The following is a 17,277-nucleotide window of genomic DNA, read 5'->3' as shown; positions in this document are numbered from 1 at the left end:
ACCTTTCTTGACCCAGCGACCTCTTGCCAGGACTTTTCCCTTCTTTCGCTGCTAGTGCTCCAACTCGCCAGATCCGCCTGCAAACTCATAGGCCGACATAGCCCTCCTGAGCAGCCCACCCCCCCTTTTCGCCCAGGGGTGTTTTGCTCAGTCGAAGGGGCCGAAGTCTTGCTCCAGATTGTCTGAGCTGTCGTCGTCTGTGAAGAAGTCGTCCTCATCCATCTCTTCGTCATCGTCGTAGTCGTGCCACTCGGGGATGTAGTCGTCGTCCTCCTGACCTTTGCCGCCGTTGTCCGAGTCTCTGGTGTTGGACTTGGAGCTGCAAAATAAAGCAGCGGTGAGGGGCTTGCTTGCGGGTCAAAGCGGGCAAACCCGAGCATACGGGACTCACGCTTTGGCGGCCATGTTGTATAGGTTGGCAGCCAACGTGCTTTCCGCTTCCTGAACGCTTTGGGAGCAACAGCCCACGCCGAAGTCCTGAAGGCAACAAGCAAATGGCAGCCAAAGAAATGGGTGGCATTTGCATCGGGACCATTGCGCCCACCTGCGTTGAATGGTGCAGGATGGCCAACAAGAGTTCCTGAATACGCCGCATCAGTTCCATGCCCGTGTTGAGGTGTTCGGCTTTCAGCAGACGGATGCAGGAGGCCAGGTCGCTGCACTGCAGCAGCGTCCCCTCTGACAGACGAACAGACGGGAAGCTATGAGGCTGATGCCAGCGAGCCGGCGCCCGCAGTCGCAGAGTGTGACTCACCTAGCAGAATCTGCAGGGCGTTGGTGTGCAGTTCCAAAGCCTCCGTCTGCTGCTCAATCACATCCATCTTGTTGCTGTCCTGGTTGTAGAACGCGTACACGCACGAGTAGGCCAGAACCTGAAGGACACCATGCGGGTGCTTTAAACCAAAAGGAGAAGCGGTGTGGCAGAGCCTGGTGCGGCGTAGTGTGGCCTGGCTTGACGTACAGCTGCCTAATTCCGGCAGGCCTCACCTTGCGAGCCTGCGCCAGGATCCTGCAGGCGTCAATGACAAACGTGAGAGACTTCATCTGCAGCGCTTCATTAATGGACGATGCCTTCTTCTCCAGGCTGATGGCAAAGTCCTGCAAGCAAGAACAGGTGGTGACCTTACGGGGCCAAATGCTTCCTGTGTGGGGGACGGGGGACTCCAACCTTGGCCTAATGCTGGAAGGTACATCTCTCATTGACATCCTGAAACTTCTTCTCGTGGCGCACCGCTTTAGTCACCTGCAACACAGCCAAACAAGTTAGCTGCATATTGGCAGGGATGTGTTGCCGGCGAGTTTAGGTGACCCACCATGGCGGCGCAGTTGTAGTAGTCCTTGTGCATGGGGTTCCATGCTTTGAGGCAGCGCCAGCAGAAGCCGTGGTTACACTTGGCACAGGTCATACTGAGGACACACCGCAGCGGCACGTCAGCGCAAGCTAAGTGGCGAGGCGAGGGACGGCTGCCCGACTCACGCACTGGAGGCAGCCCTCATTCTTCTCGATCTGTGCCTGGCAGTTGGGGCAGCGTTTGGAGATGAGCCTGGCCAGGTGTTTGCTCTGAGCCTCTGCGCTCATGCATTCGTAGAAGCCGCCATCGTCTATCCACTGAGACATGTGACTGCAGCTGGCCGGGCAGTGTGCCTGCGGGGAAGGCGTGATCGTAGGTCACTCAGACAGACAGACAGCGATCCAGCCAGCCTTCCGTCAAGCGCACCGACCTCTGGGAAGTTACAGCTGAAGCACGAGGTCCAGCAGCACTTGGAGCAGGTGCCCATGCTGCCCATGTTCTCTTTGCACAGGATCTGATCGCAGCCCTGCGGGTTGGTGCACCATGTCAGGTTGGAGCAGGACTCCACAAAGCCTCGCAGACGCGTCTTCTCATACTAAAGGCAACCAGCAAAAGAAGGCAAAAAGAGAAATGTGTGACACAAGCAGCCAGTGTGGAACACCTTTTATAGGCGACGTGCTAAATGTCCTCATGACCAGGGGTCCCCAATCACCGGACCGCTACCGGTCCGTGGGTCAATTGGTACCGGGCCGCCAAGCCGCACAGAAAAAAAAAATATATATATTTTTATCGACCATCAATTAATTCAGGTCAAGACGCTTGTCCCGATCACGTGACATGTTTCCCCAGTCGAGCCCACAAAGCTAGAAAAACGAGTAAGAATTTATTTTGAAAAATATTTTAAAAAATTGCCGATTGTCTCCCAATTACATCAGTAGGTTCAGGTCAAGACGCTCGTCTCGGTCACATGACATGTCACCTCAGTCGAGCCCGCGAAGCAAGCAAATATGAGCAAGAAACAGAGGTTTGGAAAGCTTCTTTGGAAAGGGAAAAAAGCCCAATGAGGAGACGGAAGAAGAGGCTACGACTTCTAAGAAAAGGAATGCTGCATTTAAAAGAAAATTTCTGCAGTCCTACTTTAAGTATGGATTTATCGCCACAGGTGACTCTGACGCGCCAAGCCCTCTCTGCATAATATGTGGCAACAGGCTAGCTAACGAGGCAATGAAGCCTTCAAAACTGCTTCGGCACATGGAGACCAAGCATCCTGCATTAAAAGACAAACCTTAACCACTTCGGGTGTCATTGTCTCCGATTACGCCTAGATGGGACCGGCTCGTTTCTGAGAAACAAGCTCAGTGCTCCCACCAATTCAACGAAATGGTGAGTTTTATTTTTATGTCGTTTATACTTGTTTTTATGCCAGTCGTATCATTTTATTTCATCGTAATTATATTTTTGTTATTAATGTATTATTTATTTATATAAATGTATTATTTATTTATATAAAGGCCAGTCCGCAAAAATATTTCTGACACGTAACCGGTCCGTGGCGCAAAAAAGGTTGGGGACCACTGCTCTTGACGTGTGCTCCTCACAAAATGCAGGCACCTTGGCGACGGTGTCCTTGTCTGTGACGATGGAGAGGAAGAAGCGGGATGTGGCCTGGGCCCGGCAGTCGGGTATGGGACAGTTAAAGTTTGTCACCAGGTTCTGCTCCACGCGAGCGCTGAGGTACTCCCGCCAGCACGACTGCAACACAAGCATGCAACAAAACAGAGTCACGCGCCAGTCTGCACGCCCCCGCCCGCCTGTCGGGCGTGTCCTCACCCTGCAGCAGTAGTGCATGCAGCTCAGCGAGGGCGGCAGGTCAGCACAGGAGCTGCGAGGGACCAAGCAGACGGGGCAGGCGGACTCGTGGCCGGGCGGCGGCCGAGGGTCCCGACATTCGAGTCCGGCAGCCGTCACCACACCTTCGGGGTCGTCTGTGTAGCGCCACACCAGGAGTTCGGCGTTCCAGCTCAAGTGGACCAGAAGGTGTTCGGCCCGGTCCAGGTCCACGCTCAGGGTGGCCGCCACCTGCCAAGGGGAAGGGGGTAGCGGAGAGAGTGTGGCGTGAGCGCACAGGCCCAGATAACACAGACGCCGTTCTGCGGGACGGTCGGGTGGGTGGCTACATGCTCAACGGTGGTGCGCATCAGCTGGGACGCTTCTTCTGGCTTCATACTGCGACCGCTTGAAAACAGAGTGCAGTCTGCCGCCGTGCTGTCCAAAAAGATGCCAGGGAGCTGAAACGCAAAAGACGTCACTGGCGCTACGTTCCCCCAGGGTAGGCTTCGAAGACAAGTGTTCTCGGGGAAACCCTGCACGGCTTTACGTGCTTCTTACAGCTGCAGCGAGTTCATGTGGGAGGTGGCAAAGGAGAGATGGGCGTGTCCCTTCTGCAGCGTGGCCGGGTCGTCGGGGAGAAACTCCACCATGTTAGGCAGTTCCGGGTTGCGGTGAATGCAGCCTTTGCTCATCACATGCATGATGCAGGAGAGAACGTCTCCCGTGCTGCAGCTGAAGCCACCGGGGGCCGGAGCCCGGCCCGCTTCCCGTTTGTGACAGGACTGGAGAACCTGCGGCGCGCACGAGACGTGTGAGAGTGGCTGGCAGGCAGGCAGGCCGGCTGAGAAGAAGTGCGCTACCTTGAATACCAGGTTGTCGATATGCATCTCCTTCTCTTGCTTGAGGATGTTGACAATGAGGCAGTAGATGAAGTTCCGTTTGGTCTCCAGGGCGGCGGTGGCATCTTTGTCCACATTCAAGTACGTCTGTGGTGGCTGAAGCTCCACGCATTTGGGTGGGCCAGGCGCTGCCTGCCACTTGGGCTGCAGCACGCCTGGAAGCACAGCGCAAGTCAGAGCCGCGTCTGCCTGTCGCGTGGTCCAGGCCCAGAGCGCATTGCCCGCCTTCAGCGCACGTGTGTGTGTGTGTGTGTGTGTGTGTGTGTGTGTGTGTGTAAGAGACCTTGGCAAGGGTCTTGCGGATGGCTGCAGCTGAGCGGCCCTTCATCATCAATCAGAGGCTGCAGAGCGTGAAGCACTAGCTCCTTTGAAAGGCCAGACCCATTCAGCAACGAGGCCACACCCACTTCCTGCAGAGCAGCACCTGTTACACTCAGTACCTGTGTGTGCGTGCGTGTGCGTGTTACCTGCTGCCTGTTAAATTGCAGAAGGATGAACATCTGGAGCGTGGAAACGTGAAGCGTCAAACAGCCAAACTGCACATCGGCGTGCCCGAGCCACGTCCACTGTAGACCCCCAGGCTTGCCCCGACTCCCGAAAGACACAGACTGGCCTAAAGGAACGCGCACGCTGTCATATGGCCCACAAAAGCGTTGAGCACATGACATGAGAACACTGACAAAGCAGCCACCAATAATTCAACCTTGCTTGCTTCAATCCCACCCACCCAAATATCGTTCATAGCAGTTGCGAGGAACCAGACGGCTTTGCAAAGAGATTCAAGCTGCTGACTGACCGTGGCAGTAGAAGTGTGCAAATTGAGCAAGGTATAAGCTCAGGCGGTCCGGCAAGTGGCGCGACGGCTTGTCCATGAAGCAGAGGGGCGAGACGGTCCAGCAGCGAGGATGTCCGGCTCCTCATTGGAGCCGCTGTGCTTTCTTTGTTCTGGGCTTCTTTGTCTTCTGGAGGAAGCATTTCCAAACAGAAACAGCCAATTGGAATGAGCTGATGGACATCGGGCGTGGAAAGCAAGGTGAGGAGGTAGAGCGCTAGCACATCCAAGGCCAAGTGACAAAGCAAAACGAGAGGCCACTTGGCTTGTTTGCTTGTGCGTGCGTGCCTGCGCGCTTGCTCAAATCGGATGCCTTCCGTCTTGCAGGACTCACGAGACTTGGCGGGAAGGCCCGGGGGCTCTGGGCGAGTGTCGGCGTGCACCAGGAGATGAGCCAGGCGTCGGACGCAGGAGTTAAAGATGGCCGCCCTGCTTTTGCAGCGGCGGCGGGCCGAGTCCGACTTGGCCAGGTACTCGTCGAGCAGCCAGGACAGCGGGCTGGGGCCGCCTTGTTCTGGGGAGGAAACGCAACCCAACATTGGTCTCTCTTCTGAGGGACCGCGTAAGAAAAATGGGCTCAAACCTGACAATGTGATGGTGCGGACGATCGGCGTGACCAGCGCCTCCCAGCAGGTTCGGCCCAAGGCTTCGGCGGCTTCGGCATCCGGCAGGAAGCGCTCAGCAAACATCTGCTCGTGCCTGAAGGCGCTGTTCAGCCTGCAACACGCGTGTGTGACGTGGCGGCGAGAGAGAGCGAAAGAGAAATACACAGAGACAGGCAGACACACAGACAGAGAGACAGACACACACACACAGCCAGAGAGAGAGACACACACAGACAAACAAGAGAGAGACAGAAAGCGTGAGCCAGAGTGCCAGCGAGAGAGACATTGCCAGAGAGAGATTGTACCAGAGACAGAGAGTGCCAGAGAGACACACAGAGTGCCAGAGAGAGAGAGACAAAGAGAGTGCGAGAGTGTGCATGCCAGAGAGAGAGTGCCAGAGAGAGAAAGCGAAAAGCGAGAGTTAAAGTTAAAAAAAGTTAAAGTCCCAATGATCGTCACACACACATCTGGGTGTGGTGGAATTTGTCCTCTGCATTTAACCCATCCCCGTGTGATTTTAATCCATCCCCTGGGGGAGAGGGGAGCAGTGAGCAGCAGCGGTGCCGCGCTCGGGAATCATTTGGTGATCTAACGCCCCAATTCCAACCCTTAATGCTGAGTGCCAAGCAGGGAGGCAATGGGTCCCATTTTTATAGTCTTTGGTATGACCCGGCCGGGGTTTGAACCCACAACCTTCCAGTCTCAGGCTCTACCACTAGGCCACTGAGCTGGTTAAGCCAAAGAGAGAGCCAGAGAGTCATTCGCTGGCATGATGAGAGACGAGAGGAGGTCCCCATACTTGTCAAAGAGCTGCAGCAGCCGCGTCCTGTCCTCTGTCACCTCCTGACACCACGAGTGTGCTTTGGCGCTGTAGAACAAGAAGGTCCGGTAGCACAGTTGCTCTTTGAACACAGGCCAGAAGGTGTTCTTGGGCCCCACTACCTCAAAGCTGCGAACCCTGGTGTCGATCCCGCCCTGCAGCACACCAGAGCAGGCCGGCCCTTGAGAAGCGCCTCCAGCCATTGGCCTCCAGATGGGACAAGCTCGCTTAAGCGTGCTAAGTGAGGTTCCAATTGGCTTCAATGCCACCGCTGGCCAATCACCAGAAAGGGACTTGGAGTCCGATGTAATTACGCCTCAAGCACTACCATCAAACAGCTTGCATCACTCACTCACTCACTCACTCACTCACTCACTCACTCACTCACTCACTCACTCACTCACTCACTCACTCACTCACTCACTCACTCACTCACTCACTCACTCACTCACTCACTCAATTTTCTGAGACTCTGCATATTTGTTTGTTTGGTGTTCCCCTTTGTCGCAATGGTTCATTTTAGCAAGATGACATGTTTTTTCTCAGTTTCGTGTGGGCGGTGCCTCACATTTCCCATTCGGGCCATAGGATGGCTTCTTCCCCCACTGAGTCACACTTTGCTTTTTATTTCTTTTGATTTGGACTAGGCCCCCTATGGTGATTGGAGAAGCATTTGACAGTTCTCCTCAAAAGGTACCAAGCTATGTGAGCGACAACAAGTCTGACCTGCTGGCATCTCTTGATGCGGATCTGAACGATGGACCAGCAGCTGGTCATATTTTCTAGCAGAACCACCCGAGTGGCTGACGTCATCACATTCACCTACGCGCACACAGAGTTCAAAGTGAAGGAGGTTGGGGCAAAAGAAATGACTATTGTCTGAGAGAAAGATGTCGGTCACCGTGTTGAGTTCAGTGCTAATGTTTCCTTAGATGTCTCCGCCCTGTACCAGGATCTTGGCCGGCATGTAGCTGGAGTCCTCGTTGGCAACCAGGATGGCCAGCTACCTGTACACAGATGCGAACACACGCATTTGACAAAAAACAAACCCAAAATAAACACAGGGAGTTCCGCTGACCTGATGACGACACCTCTGTGCATGAAGATGTTGATAAAGTGCGAGCCAGCGGGCCCGTTGGACTCCCAGTAAGTTTTCATGTTCTTGTCGCTGAGCTTGTTGGCTCGATGGTGATTGGACGACACCTCCACCTTCTCCCAGCACTTGTACTCCTTCAGCTCCGTGCTGGAGCCTGAGCAGCAAAGGAGCTTTACGTTCTGCACTTCAGCTCCAACGACAGCCATGCAGAGGCTGCATTGCGCTGCCATCCTTTTTTGATACGCTGCCACCGATTAAATGTTTCTTTCCATGCCGAAACGTTTTGGGGACAGAAGCTTAAGTTGTATTGGCCAAGCGTTTGGGATGATGAAAAACTGATGGAAGGAACGCGAAGCATCCATCTTGCCATCCGCTATGGCAGGAACACAATGCTTCATTTGGGGCAATTCACGTTTGCCCGCGCCCCCAAGAAAAGCCAAGTGCTGTTATTTTATCAGTGATGGAGTGAGACGAAAAGGAGGTCAATGACGTTTGCGGTTCTGACCTTGGCAGAGATTCCGAAGCAAGACATCAAAGAAGGGAATGTTGATGGGCTCGCGGCTGCGCCGATGCTCCTCAATCTGACCCAACGTCATCTGATGGCACAAGGGCAAGCTCACTATTGGCCGAGCGGAAAGCCGGCAACGGGCAGTTTGCCGCACAAAGAGCGAGAAAAAGAAAAGAATGATGAGCTTTCAAAAGCTGGAGCGGGGCAGGCATGTAGGCAACCGGCCAGCACGCTGGTGGTCATGCTATTGTAGAGGCCAGCGTACTTGTCGCAATCGGCCACGACGTCCCGGAGCTTGGCTGCGGCGTTGAGGGCGGCGCCGTGTTTGTCCTGGGCCTTGTTCAAAAGCTCTTTGGTGCCAAGCCGGCACATGACCACAGCATAGTCTTTGTTGACGCGGGTCAGGCGGTGGAGGAAGAGCAGCAGCTGCTGGACAACCTAGAAGGACACACGTACAGCTTCAGGTGCGCCTCTCGTTCAGCATCCGCAGCTGCGGCCTCCCCTACCCACCTCTTTGTCCGTGACAAAGGCGCTCACAGATGCCAGGCAGGGTTTGATGCTGTCATGCCAGGGCAGCGCGTCCTCCTGGTAGCTGTCCAGAAACTTGTTGTGGTCAGCCCGAGGCGCGGTACAAACGCGAGGTGCGTGGCGTCACCTAAGAATGGACAGCTGGACGTTCCGGTCCGCTCTCAGCGGCTCCATCAGATGCAGGAGGTCCTGAAACACGTCCCGACTCTGAGAGACCTGCGGACATAATGTTTCCAAAGCTGCTGGTCGCAACAAAAGCCCGTCTTCCATCGTCTACCTGGCTACGCAGGCCCTCGGGCAGAGACGCCGACTGGCACAGCAGCTGCTCCAGCATGTGGATGACTTCTTTGGCAGTGGCCGTCATCCCCTTCACACTCATCAGCAATTTCTGCAGCTGGATGTCCTTCAGCTGCAACTGCTCTGGAGGATCTGAGGGGCCCGCAGAGGGGCAGAGAGGGTGGCTTCAGGGCAGGACGAGCAAAGCGGGGCATGGAGGATAGAGCAAACGCGATGCGGCGCCGCCATCTTTTTTACTAAAAGCCACCCAACGAGGCAAGGCCTCTGCAACGTACTGCATTCTTTAGTATCAAGCACAGTCAGGAGACCACTTCAATCCAACCAAAATTGTAGTTGCCATACTTGTCTGAAGGTTTCTTTCCAAAAAGCTTGTCCTCCAGTTCAGCGCTTGAGGTTTTCTTCTACGGATGCAGTTTTGGACGTGTTTCGTCCCCCATGCCACAAACACCTTGGTCACACTCAAGAAGCTTCAGGCAAGCTGAACTAGGGAGGGGCCTCCCTCCCGGCGTGGCACAGACCCCATGCAAAAGCACGGCTCTGCGTTCACTGAACGTCATTTCCAAAATGGCCGCGGATAACAGGCTTAGAGCAAGACTGGCCTTCAAGCGAGCGCTTCAATGCCAAACTGTCAGAAAGTTGCGTCCTTCATCTCCAATCGCTACAGAGGCTTTTTCGGCGGACCTCGAGGAGGTGCAAAGGCACATTTTGGAGCGATGTTTTCACCTTTGTTCTCCAGCTTCTGCGCCATCAAGATGTGGTTGAGGGCAACGATGGCCAGCATGGTCTCGTCCTGGGACAGCGCTAGACACTTCTCCAGGACGGCCGTGATGCCACAGGACACCAGCTCTTGTGGTCGGAGACCAGCATCACCACGAGCGTCAGGCCATCGCGCACAGCCATCGCGCAGCTGCGGAGAGCCGACGCCGGAACCTCCTTAACCCGACGTCAAAGCCGGACGCGCAAGACAGCCGCGAGCCCTTACCCCGGCGTCCGCAGCATGAGGTCAAGGGCGGCGGGTATGGAGCGGGCCTTTGGAGCCTTCGGGCGTGGCCGAGCCGAGGCTGGCGAAGATCTCCAGCATCATTTGAGCGCCTGCCTCAGAGAGCATGGGAACCTCGCTGCCACACAGCTCGTACTTGCTGGCCCCCATCAGGACTTTCAGCGTCTGAGAACGTGGGTGTCAAAAGCAACAAACTCTCGGTGGGGACTGTGCGTGCGTGTGTGCAGTTCCTGACCGCCAGCGCCAGCTGCTGCACATGAGGCATGTCGGCCATCTCCTGCATGCACGTCAGGACGGCTTTGACGCCACCCTTGGTGGCAAAGGAAACCCTCCACTCGTGTCGGCGCATGAGCGAATGCGTCAGCCTCAGCGTGCACCCGACCAGGTTTGGACATGGCGAGCCAAGCAGCTCTACCAGCAGCTTCACAACTTTGTCCCTATGCCAAGAAGACACACTGAGAAGTCAACAAGAGGCAAAGGTCAACTCAGGAGGCTTGCGAAGGCCAGGCTCACTGGACGCTCGGGACATAGTCGCTTCTGGCCGAGTTCTTCTCCCGCAGCAGCCAGCGGATGAAGATGACGCCAGCCAGGTTCTGCAGTGGGTCCCGTGGCGGGCCTCCTTTCTTCAGGATGCCCATCACCTCCCCGACCTTCTCCAGCACAGTCTTCTTCCCCAGGACACGTTAAAGGCTGCGGACAAACGACAGCCAGATATAGATGTTCGGCCGTGGCGTCAGCTTAAAAAAAAGAACACTTTGCTTCTTCACAAGAAAAGATTGAAAATCACATAAAATGTTGTGCTCCAGTCAACCGTTGGCAAAGCAGCCGAGACAATTGTAAATGTGATGTAGAAGGACACCAAGTGGACCTCGGTGAGAGAAAGAAAAGAAAGGAAATGCTGCCAAAAGCAGTTCAAAGTGAAGACAAGTTATGGCAAAACGAAAAGATGAGAAGGCCAAATTCGTTGCGCAAGAAGCATGAAGACTTGAGATAGCTGCGTGCAACTCACCCTTCAGCATGTCCTCCAACCCATCGGGATACTGGCTGCAATCCTCCCGGGGGAACTCGCCCTTCTCACATCTGACACCCGGACCACCAATACTGGAGCCCCTCAGGGGTGCGTCCTCTCCCCACTGCTCTTCTCTCTCTACACCAATGATTTCTCCTCAGATGACTCTCCTGTGAAGCTCCTGAAGTATGCAGACGACACCACTCTCATCGGACTGATCCAGGACGGTGATGAGACTGCGTACAGACAGGAGGTGGAGCGGCTGGTCCACTGGTGCAACCAAAACCATCTGGAGCTGAACCCGCTCAAGACCGTGGAGATGACAGTGGATTTCAGGCGAGACCCTTCACCACTTTTACCCCTCACTATCCGCAGTAATACTATTCTCTCCACAGACACTTCCTGAGACAGCTCAAGAAGTTCAACCTGCCGCGAGAGCTTCTGAAGACCTTCTACACTGCCATCATCCAGTCTGTCCTCTGCACCTCCATCACTGTCTGGTTTGGATCAGCCTCCAAACAAGACAAGCACAGACTGCAACGGACAATCAGGACTGCAGAAAAGATCATTGGAATCAACCTCCCATCTATCCAAGACTTGTACCTGTCCAGGACCAGGAAACGTGCAAGGAACATCTCTACAGACCCTTCTCACCCAGGTTGCAGTCTGTTTGAACTACTCCCCTCCGGACGGCGTTATAGAGCTCGGTACGCCAAAACCAGCAGACACCGAGACAGCTTCTTCCCCCAGGCTGTTGCTCTGATGAACTCACACCACTCATAGAGTCTCAGAGGCATTATTGTGCAATAACATCCTGCTCTTCACACCTTTTGAATTTGTCTACACTGTTTTTGCCATTATTCACATGTCCTGAGTGTTGTTAGTCACCTGTATGTTGAACAGAGGGTGTGTTTTACCGAAGTCAAATTCCTTGTTTGGCACGCTCAAACATGGCGAATAAAAACTCTTGAATCTTGAATCTTCTCATCAGCGCCAGACCAGTGCGCGGCAAGTTCCTTCTTGGTTCTCTTGGTAACCGAGACCATCTCGTCGCTGGTCTTGCCACCGGCATCCTCGCCACCGGCGTCCTCGCCGCCGGCATCCTCATCCTTGGGTGGTGAATCTTCTCCCGACCTGAGGTCGTGTCTGGCCAAGGTGCGTGCGCACAGAAGGTTGCCCGGGTAGGACGGCGGCAGATGACGCTGCAGCTAGCGGACCAGCTTCTCAGCTGCTTCTCTTGGCACAGTCAGGCCCACCAGCGCAGAGTCAGTCGCCTCCACCTCCTGAACAACCAAGTGCAAGGTAAAACCTCCGTCGCCCATCAGAAGGACGTACAAAGCCTCGTTTGCAGGCTCAGATATGCATTGGACGATTTCAGAAGGACATCTGTCGGTAAATATGCCAAAATTAGCCAACGGCTACTTTTCTTCCAGCAGTCGCTGGCAGGTCAAAAGTAACAAGTCAACAATTAAGAAAAGTGACACCCCACCCACCGCACCCCCAATACAGAGCTAATGAGAGGACACACAGAATCTCTGAGTTCAACTTTGTGTCGACAAATCTGCACAGGCTTCAGCCACGTTTTCAGACAGACTTGAAAAATGCTTTGCGTCAGGGTCTCTTCTTGGAGTTGGAATCTCATTGCGGAGCGGTGAAACCGTTTTTATTCTCCTAAAACACGGTCCGGTGCAACTGACGCTCTAAAAATTGTACTCACGCCTGCGTCGCAAGGCAAATGTAATTCAGAGGCTGCCTCTTCTACACGAGGAAACTGCTGTCAGGAAAACATGAACCAGGACTGCCTCCAAAGCACCTGCAGGCTAAGGTCACGCATCAGGAGGCGGAGCACCTCCCGCCGTTGTCTGGCTTCCAGCTTCTTGATGAAGAATAGGAGCTCCCACCACTCGTCGCGGGCCAGCTCCGCCTGGGCTTCCGCCTGGGCTTCCGCCCGGGCTACCGGAGGACGCTCGGACAAGTAGGGCAGCAAGTAGAGGCTGCCCGTGGGCTTTGGGGAGGAGCTCTGGCTAGCTGAGGAGCACCACCAGAACAAAATGAGGAACAAGAAGATGCAGCAAATGGAACGTTTTGGCTGTCCAGAGCACAAGAACAGGAAGAGAAGAAGCAGCGAATAGGAGAGGGGCGGGGATGGGGGGTGGGGGTGTGGGGGTTGAATGTGCAGCGCCTGCCCCCATGATTTCCTACCAGCCGCCAGTCCGATGGTCGTGGTGAGGGACGAGGCCTTGTCGGCGGCGTCCTTATCGTCCGGCCCATTGCCGCCAGCGACTATCTCCAGCATATGCCAGTGGACCCAGTAAGTCCTGCACAGGGTGTTCCAGTACACCTGCATGCGCACACGGGCCAGCGTCAACCGTTAGCGGATGTGACACGAGTGCAAACAAAGTGGCGGTCCACGTGCCCAAGCAGGTTGGGCAAATCAGATGCTTTGGAGTACATGAGCGTACGGCACTTATCACCTGAATGGGCGGCGAGCCATCGTTGTAGTATCGGAATTCTCCTTGGTCCCCAGCGCTGACTTCCTCGTAGTCGTCCAGCATGCGGACCGCCATGCCACTCTTCAGACGATCCCGCAAGTATTCCACGTACGCTGCGCGGCCAGCAAAGTCACCGCGCGTTTTGTAGCCGCTCCCCGCCTTGGTCTTGACGGCGACACAGGCGACGGGCGAGGCGCCCGCCCGGGGTCGGGAGATGGAGCCAAGGGCAGGCGCCGTGGCGTCCTCCCGCTCGCACTCCCAGCCCATGACGTGCACCAGCTCCGAGATCAGGTCGGCCACGGACACGGCAAACTCACACTGCAGGCGTAGCTGGGAGGTCGCCCTCTCCTGCCCCCGCCGTGTTGAGCTTGTCCATCAGCAATGTCACGCGCAGGTAGCGCTCGACCAGGCAGAACAGCAGCTTCCCGGGAATCTGAGCAACAGTAACAGCGTAATCAGCGGCGCCAGCGCTAAACGACCCAACCAGCAAAAAGACAAGGCGTGTGTGCGACGCCGGTTCACGGGCTTCACCTGAGGTAAATGGACCCCTTCGAAGGAGATGCCGTGCTCCTCCTCCGACGTAGTTTTGGCAAAGAGCTCCAGCAGCGTGTAGCGGTTTTCGAAATCCATGTGCTCCTCAATGCCATCTTGCTGGCTGAGCGACAGCAGCACATGCGCCCGACTTCCTGAGGAGGCAACGTCATCGTCGGCCACGCTTGTCGCGCGCATCTCGCTGAGATGTGCCCAGCGAAATGTGCCCAAAAGACACTCCGACAAAAAAAAAAAAAAAAAAAAAAAAAAAAAAAAGCCAGCGCGAGCGAGACAAATACTTGGCGCGAACCATAGCAGCCAACGACCAGCCCCGGTGTGGCGCTCGGACTCGAACCTGCGTCGTGGGACGCCAGCGCTCAGAGCATCTTGCTGGCGCCTCGTCGGTTCTGCATCTCCTTGCTGCACAGCAGGTCCATGAGCAAGTCAAGGGCGCCCGTCTCCCTGAAGACGGCCGCCAGCGAGCCGATGGCGGCGTAGGCGCTCAACACATGGATGGTGCGCGTGACGCTGAACGACAGCTGGCTCTTCTCGGCCATCTGCTTCCTGGCGCGGCACACAAGGTTCTTCACGTCTTCCTTCATGTCCAGCAGCTCCACCTCATCGAAGATCCCCTCTGCTTCGCTGCCGCTGAGCTTCTCCAGCTGCCGCTGAGAGTCGGCTTTCCTCTTGCCCGGCAGGGCAGGGCAGGCGGCGTACACGTCATCCGTAGACATCCACATCAGGATGTTCTTGGTTTTTATGTCCCCGGGCGAGGAGGCAGGACCGCCTGACCCGGGGTCGCCGCCTTTGCAGTTGTTGTTCTTGGAGGCGGAGCCTTCATCGATGTCGTCAAGGCACCAGCTCCTCAGGTACTCGATCTGGCCATCGCGGGTGCTGCGCTGGCGGATCAGCTCCTCAGGGGACGCCTGCAGCCGCGGGCCGATCTGGACCAGCAGGTTGCCGTTGCGCCGCTCGCCCGCCATGGCTGCCGAGGACAACGCCGAGAGCACACGCGTGTGAATCGATTGGAACTTGTTGGCACATCAACGCAGGTCGGTTGAAACAATGTTAAACGGCAACAGGACTTGGCTCGCTGCGGTGAAATGAACCCAACCTTCACTCACCGTCCTCCACGCTTCGACAGCAGCGGGACCAGGCCCTGTCGCAGCCCGAACCGAATGCTTTGTCAAGCGGCCATCGGCCAACCATCAGGGGGGAAGTTCGGCTGCCTCAAAGTACGACCGCCACTGTTGGAGTGTGGACCAGAGTAACTACCATCCAGCCAAAACTATACCTACATTCTTTCCACTAAACCAGTTGCAATAACATATCTAATTTTTTTTCCCCCGACTGCAATGTCACCCTTTAATGAGTGTGGATCAGAGTAACTACCATCCCGCCAAAACTATATCTACATTCTTTCCACTAAACTTGTCTAAATAAGATATCTAAAATGCCATTTTTGTCCAACCGTAATGTTACCCTTTAATATCACTCCGCCCTCAATATGCCCATGTCCCTTTTTAACGCTTGTTGTGTGTCTTAATGCTTGTGACAGGAGAATAAAACATGCTCAACTGACTCCTCAACGTTATCAACATGAAGCCGATGCTCGTTTGGCTTTTGTTTCCTCTTCCGTCCCTAAGAGTGCCCCCTCGTGACAACGCAGGCTTACATACTGAGAATTGAGAGAACAACGACAAGCCCAAGTTGGGTTGAGGTGGAAAGTCAAGATGAAGAGCCCGAGAGATAGACCCCGACTAATTCCTGACAGCAACCAAGAATCGCGTAGATCAGGGGTCACCAACACGGTGCCCGCGGGCACCAGGTCGCCCGTGAGGACCGCATGACTGTTCTAAAATTAGCTCAAATAGCGGCACTTGTCAGTGAGCTGCATCTATTTATTTTACAGTCAAACCTTGGTTTTCGAACGTCTTGGTTCTCGAACAAATCGGAATTCGAACAAAAAATTCGAGATTTATTTGCTTCGGTTGTCGAACAAAATTCGGAGGTCGAACCTCGTGAGATGAGCCGGGAGGACCCGAGAAAACCCGACCGCTCGGCCCGGATGCCGACTGACTCCGTTGTTATTGTATTTTCGTTACTTTGAGGATTGTATTATCATGCCTCCAAAGAAAGCAAGTGGGAGCAGTAAAGCCATCCTAAAACACAAAGATGCTCTTAAAGCAATGCGACAGTGAGCGCCCTGCGCTGCGGTTGCGCGATCGGACCAAATTAAGCTCCCTGCGCACTGAGGTCCACTTAAATTTTGGAAAGTACATCAGGACTTTTAAAATATATTCTAAATTTTAGCGACGGCTCTGTCACAATAATGCGACCAGCGCGGTGCAGTTGCGCGGTCGGCGACGCGCTACTGTTGCGCTTTCGGACAAAATTAAGCTCCCTGCGCACTTAGGTCCACTTAAATTATGGAAAGTACATTAGGACTTTAAAAATATTTTTTAAATTTCAGCGACGGCTCTGTCACATAATGCGACCAGCGTGGTGCAGTTGCGCCGTGGGCGACGTGATACGGTTGCGCGTTCGGCGGTGCGCTGCAGTTGCGCAAATATGCGCAAATGAAAAAATGCTTAAAAAAGGCGGGTTTTTTTGTCTTGAAACGGATTACATTTTTTTCCATTATTTGTAATGGGAAAATAGATTGGGAATTCGACCAATTCGTTTCTCGAACCGCCTTCTGGAACGGATTGTGGTCATAAACCAAGGTTTGACTGTATTTTTGCTATTCTTGTTAAAATCACACTTACATGTGAACTGGAAATGACAATAATAACACATAGTGAAAGCCAAATTGAGCAAATTGGCAGAAGTGTGCCCTTTGCCATAAGCAGTACCCAGGAAGTAGCTCTCGGTTTAAGAAAGGTTGGTTGACCCGTGGCGTAGATAGTCAACAACACATTGCTCCTTGGGATTAGCGGAACCGAAGTCACACACGAATTCAACGAGTGGGTGGTGGGAGAGGCAAAAGGTCATTTGTTTGTTTCGGGCTACTACGTGACATCTTGAATAGCAGCCTGCGAGGAAATGGACGGGAAAAGTTCTGGTCTATTCCGCCAATAAGAAAGGATGCATTTGCGCTCCTATGTGACGTCACGCCAGATTTGTCCGTTGCGCGGCACACGTACCACAGTATATTCGGAGCAGCCAGGCCGGGTGACTTTAACCTGACGCGCCACCAGCTTCTAATTTCAAGAGCTTCTTCGTTTTCTTCAACGTGAACGTCCTTTTGAACGTTCTCCTCTTCTACCAGCCCGTTGCTGCTGCTGCTGCTGCTGCTTCTTCTTCTTCGTCTTCTTCTTCTTCTAATTCTTCTTCTTGCAATATAATATCAAATTCAGGTTCCCTTGGTAATCTCTTTACACTGTTAAAATGTATATAAAAAGCTAATCGACATATTTGTTCATTGTTAAATGTTTTCAAAAAAGCATTGGAAAATAATCCTTCTTTTGTGTTTAATGGCAACCAGCTTTTATGGAGCATTACCGCCACCATCCGTACTGGAGTGTGGATCAAGCGT

The 17,277-nt window shown here is 54.2% G+C and overlaps 1 protein-coding gene across 1 annotated transcript; it reads right to left on the bottom strand.

The window, feature by feature from the left end:
• Window positions 1-47: 47 nt before the first annotated feature.
• LOC119134809 (cullin-9) lies at window positions 48-17,254 on the bottom strand. Its single transcript, XM_037271864.1, is given in 40 exon segments — window positions 48-477; window positions 545-678; window positions 755-872; window positions 988-1,098; window positions 1,169-1,243; window positions 1,314-1,407; window positions 1,482-1,645; window positions 1,723-1,887; window positions 2,904-3,371; window positions 3,470-3,557; window positions 3,681-3,913; window positions 3,983-4,176; window positions 4,305-4,431; window positions 4,489-4,634; window positions 4,818-4,934; window positions 4,990-5,367; window positions 5,437-5,570; window positions 6,258-6,433; window positions 7,005-7,100; window positions 7,180-7,285; window positions 7,357-7,528; window positions 7,880-7,970; window positions 8,093-8,320; window positions 8,393-8,626; window positions 8,688-8,839; window positions 9,431-9,553; window positions 9,556-9,614; window positions 9,690-9,728; window positions 9,730-9,872; window positions 9,943-10,144; window positions 10,221-10,392; window positions 10,717-10,783; window positions 11,700-11,999; window positions 12,530-12,744; window positions 12,919-13,057; window positions 13,191-13,560; window positions 13,562-13,641; window positions 13,740-13,894; window positions 14,095-14,724; window positions 16,925-17,254. Coding segments are annotated over 39 exon segments (7,023 nt in total). The 5' UTR covers window positions 14,723-14,724; window positions 16,925-17,254; the 3' UTR covers window positions 48-147.
• Between the last annotated feature and the right edge of the window lie 23 nt (window positions 17,255-17,277).

The sequence above is a fragment of the Syngnathus acus genome, chromosome 15, assembly GCF_901709675.1.
Source record: "Syngnathus acus chromosome 15, fSynAcu1.2, whole genome shotgun sequence".
In the NCBI taxonomy this organism is placed as follows: Eukaryota; Metazoa; Chordata; class Actinopteri; order Syngnathiformes; family Syngnathidae; genus Syngnathus; species Syngnathus acus.
Note: the sequence above shows the minus strand (reverse complement) of the source record. Positions and strands in the feature narration are given on the sequence as shown.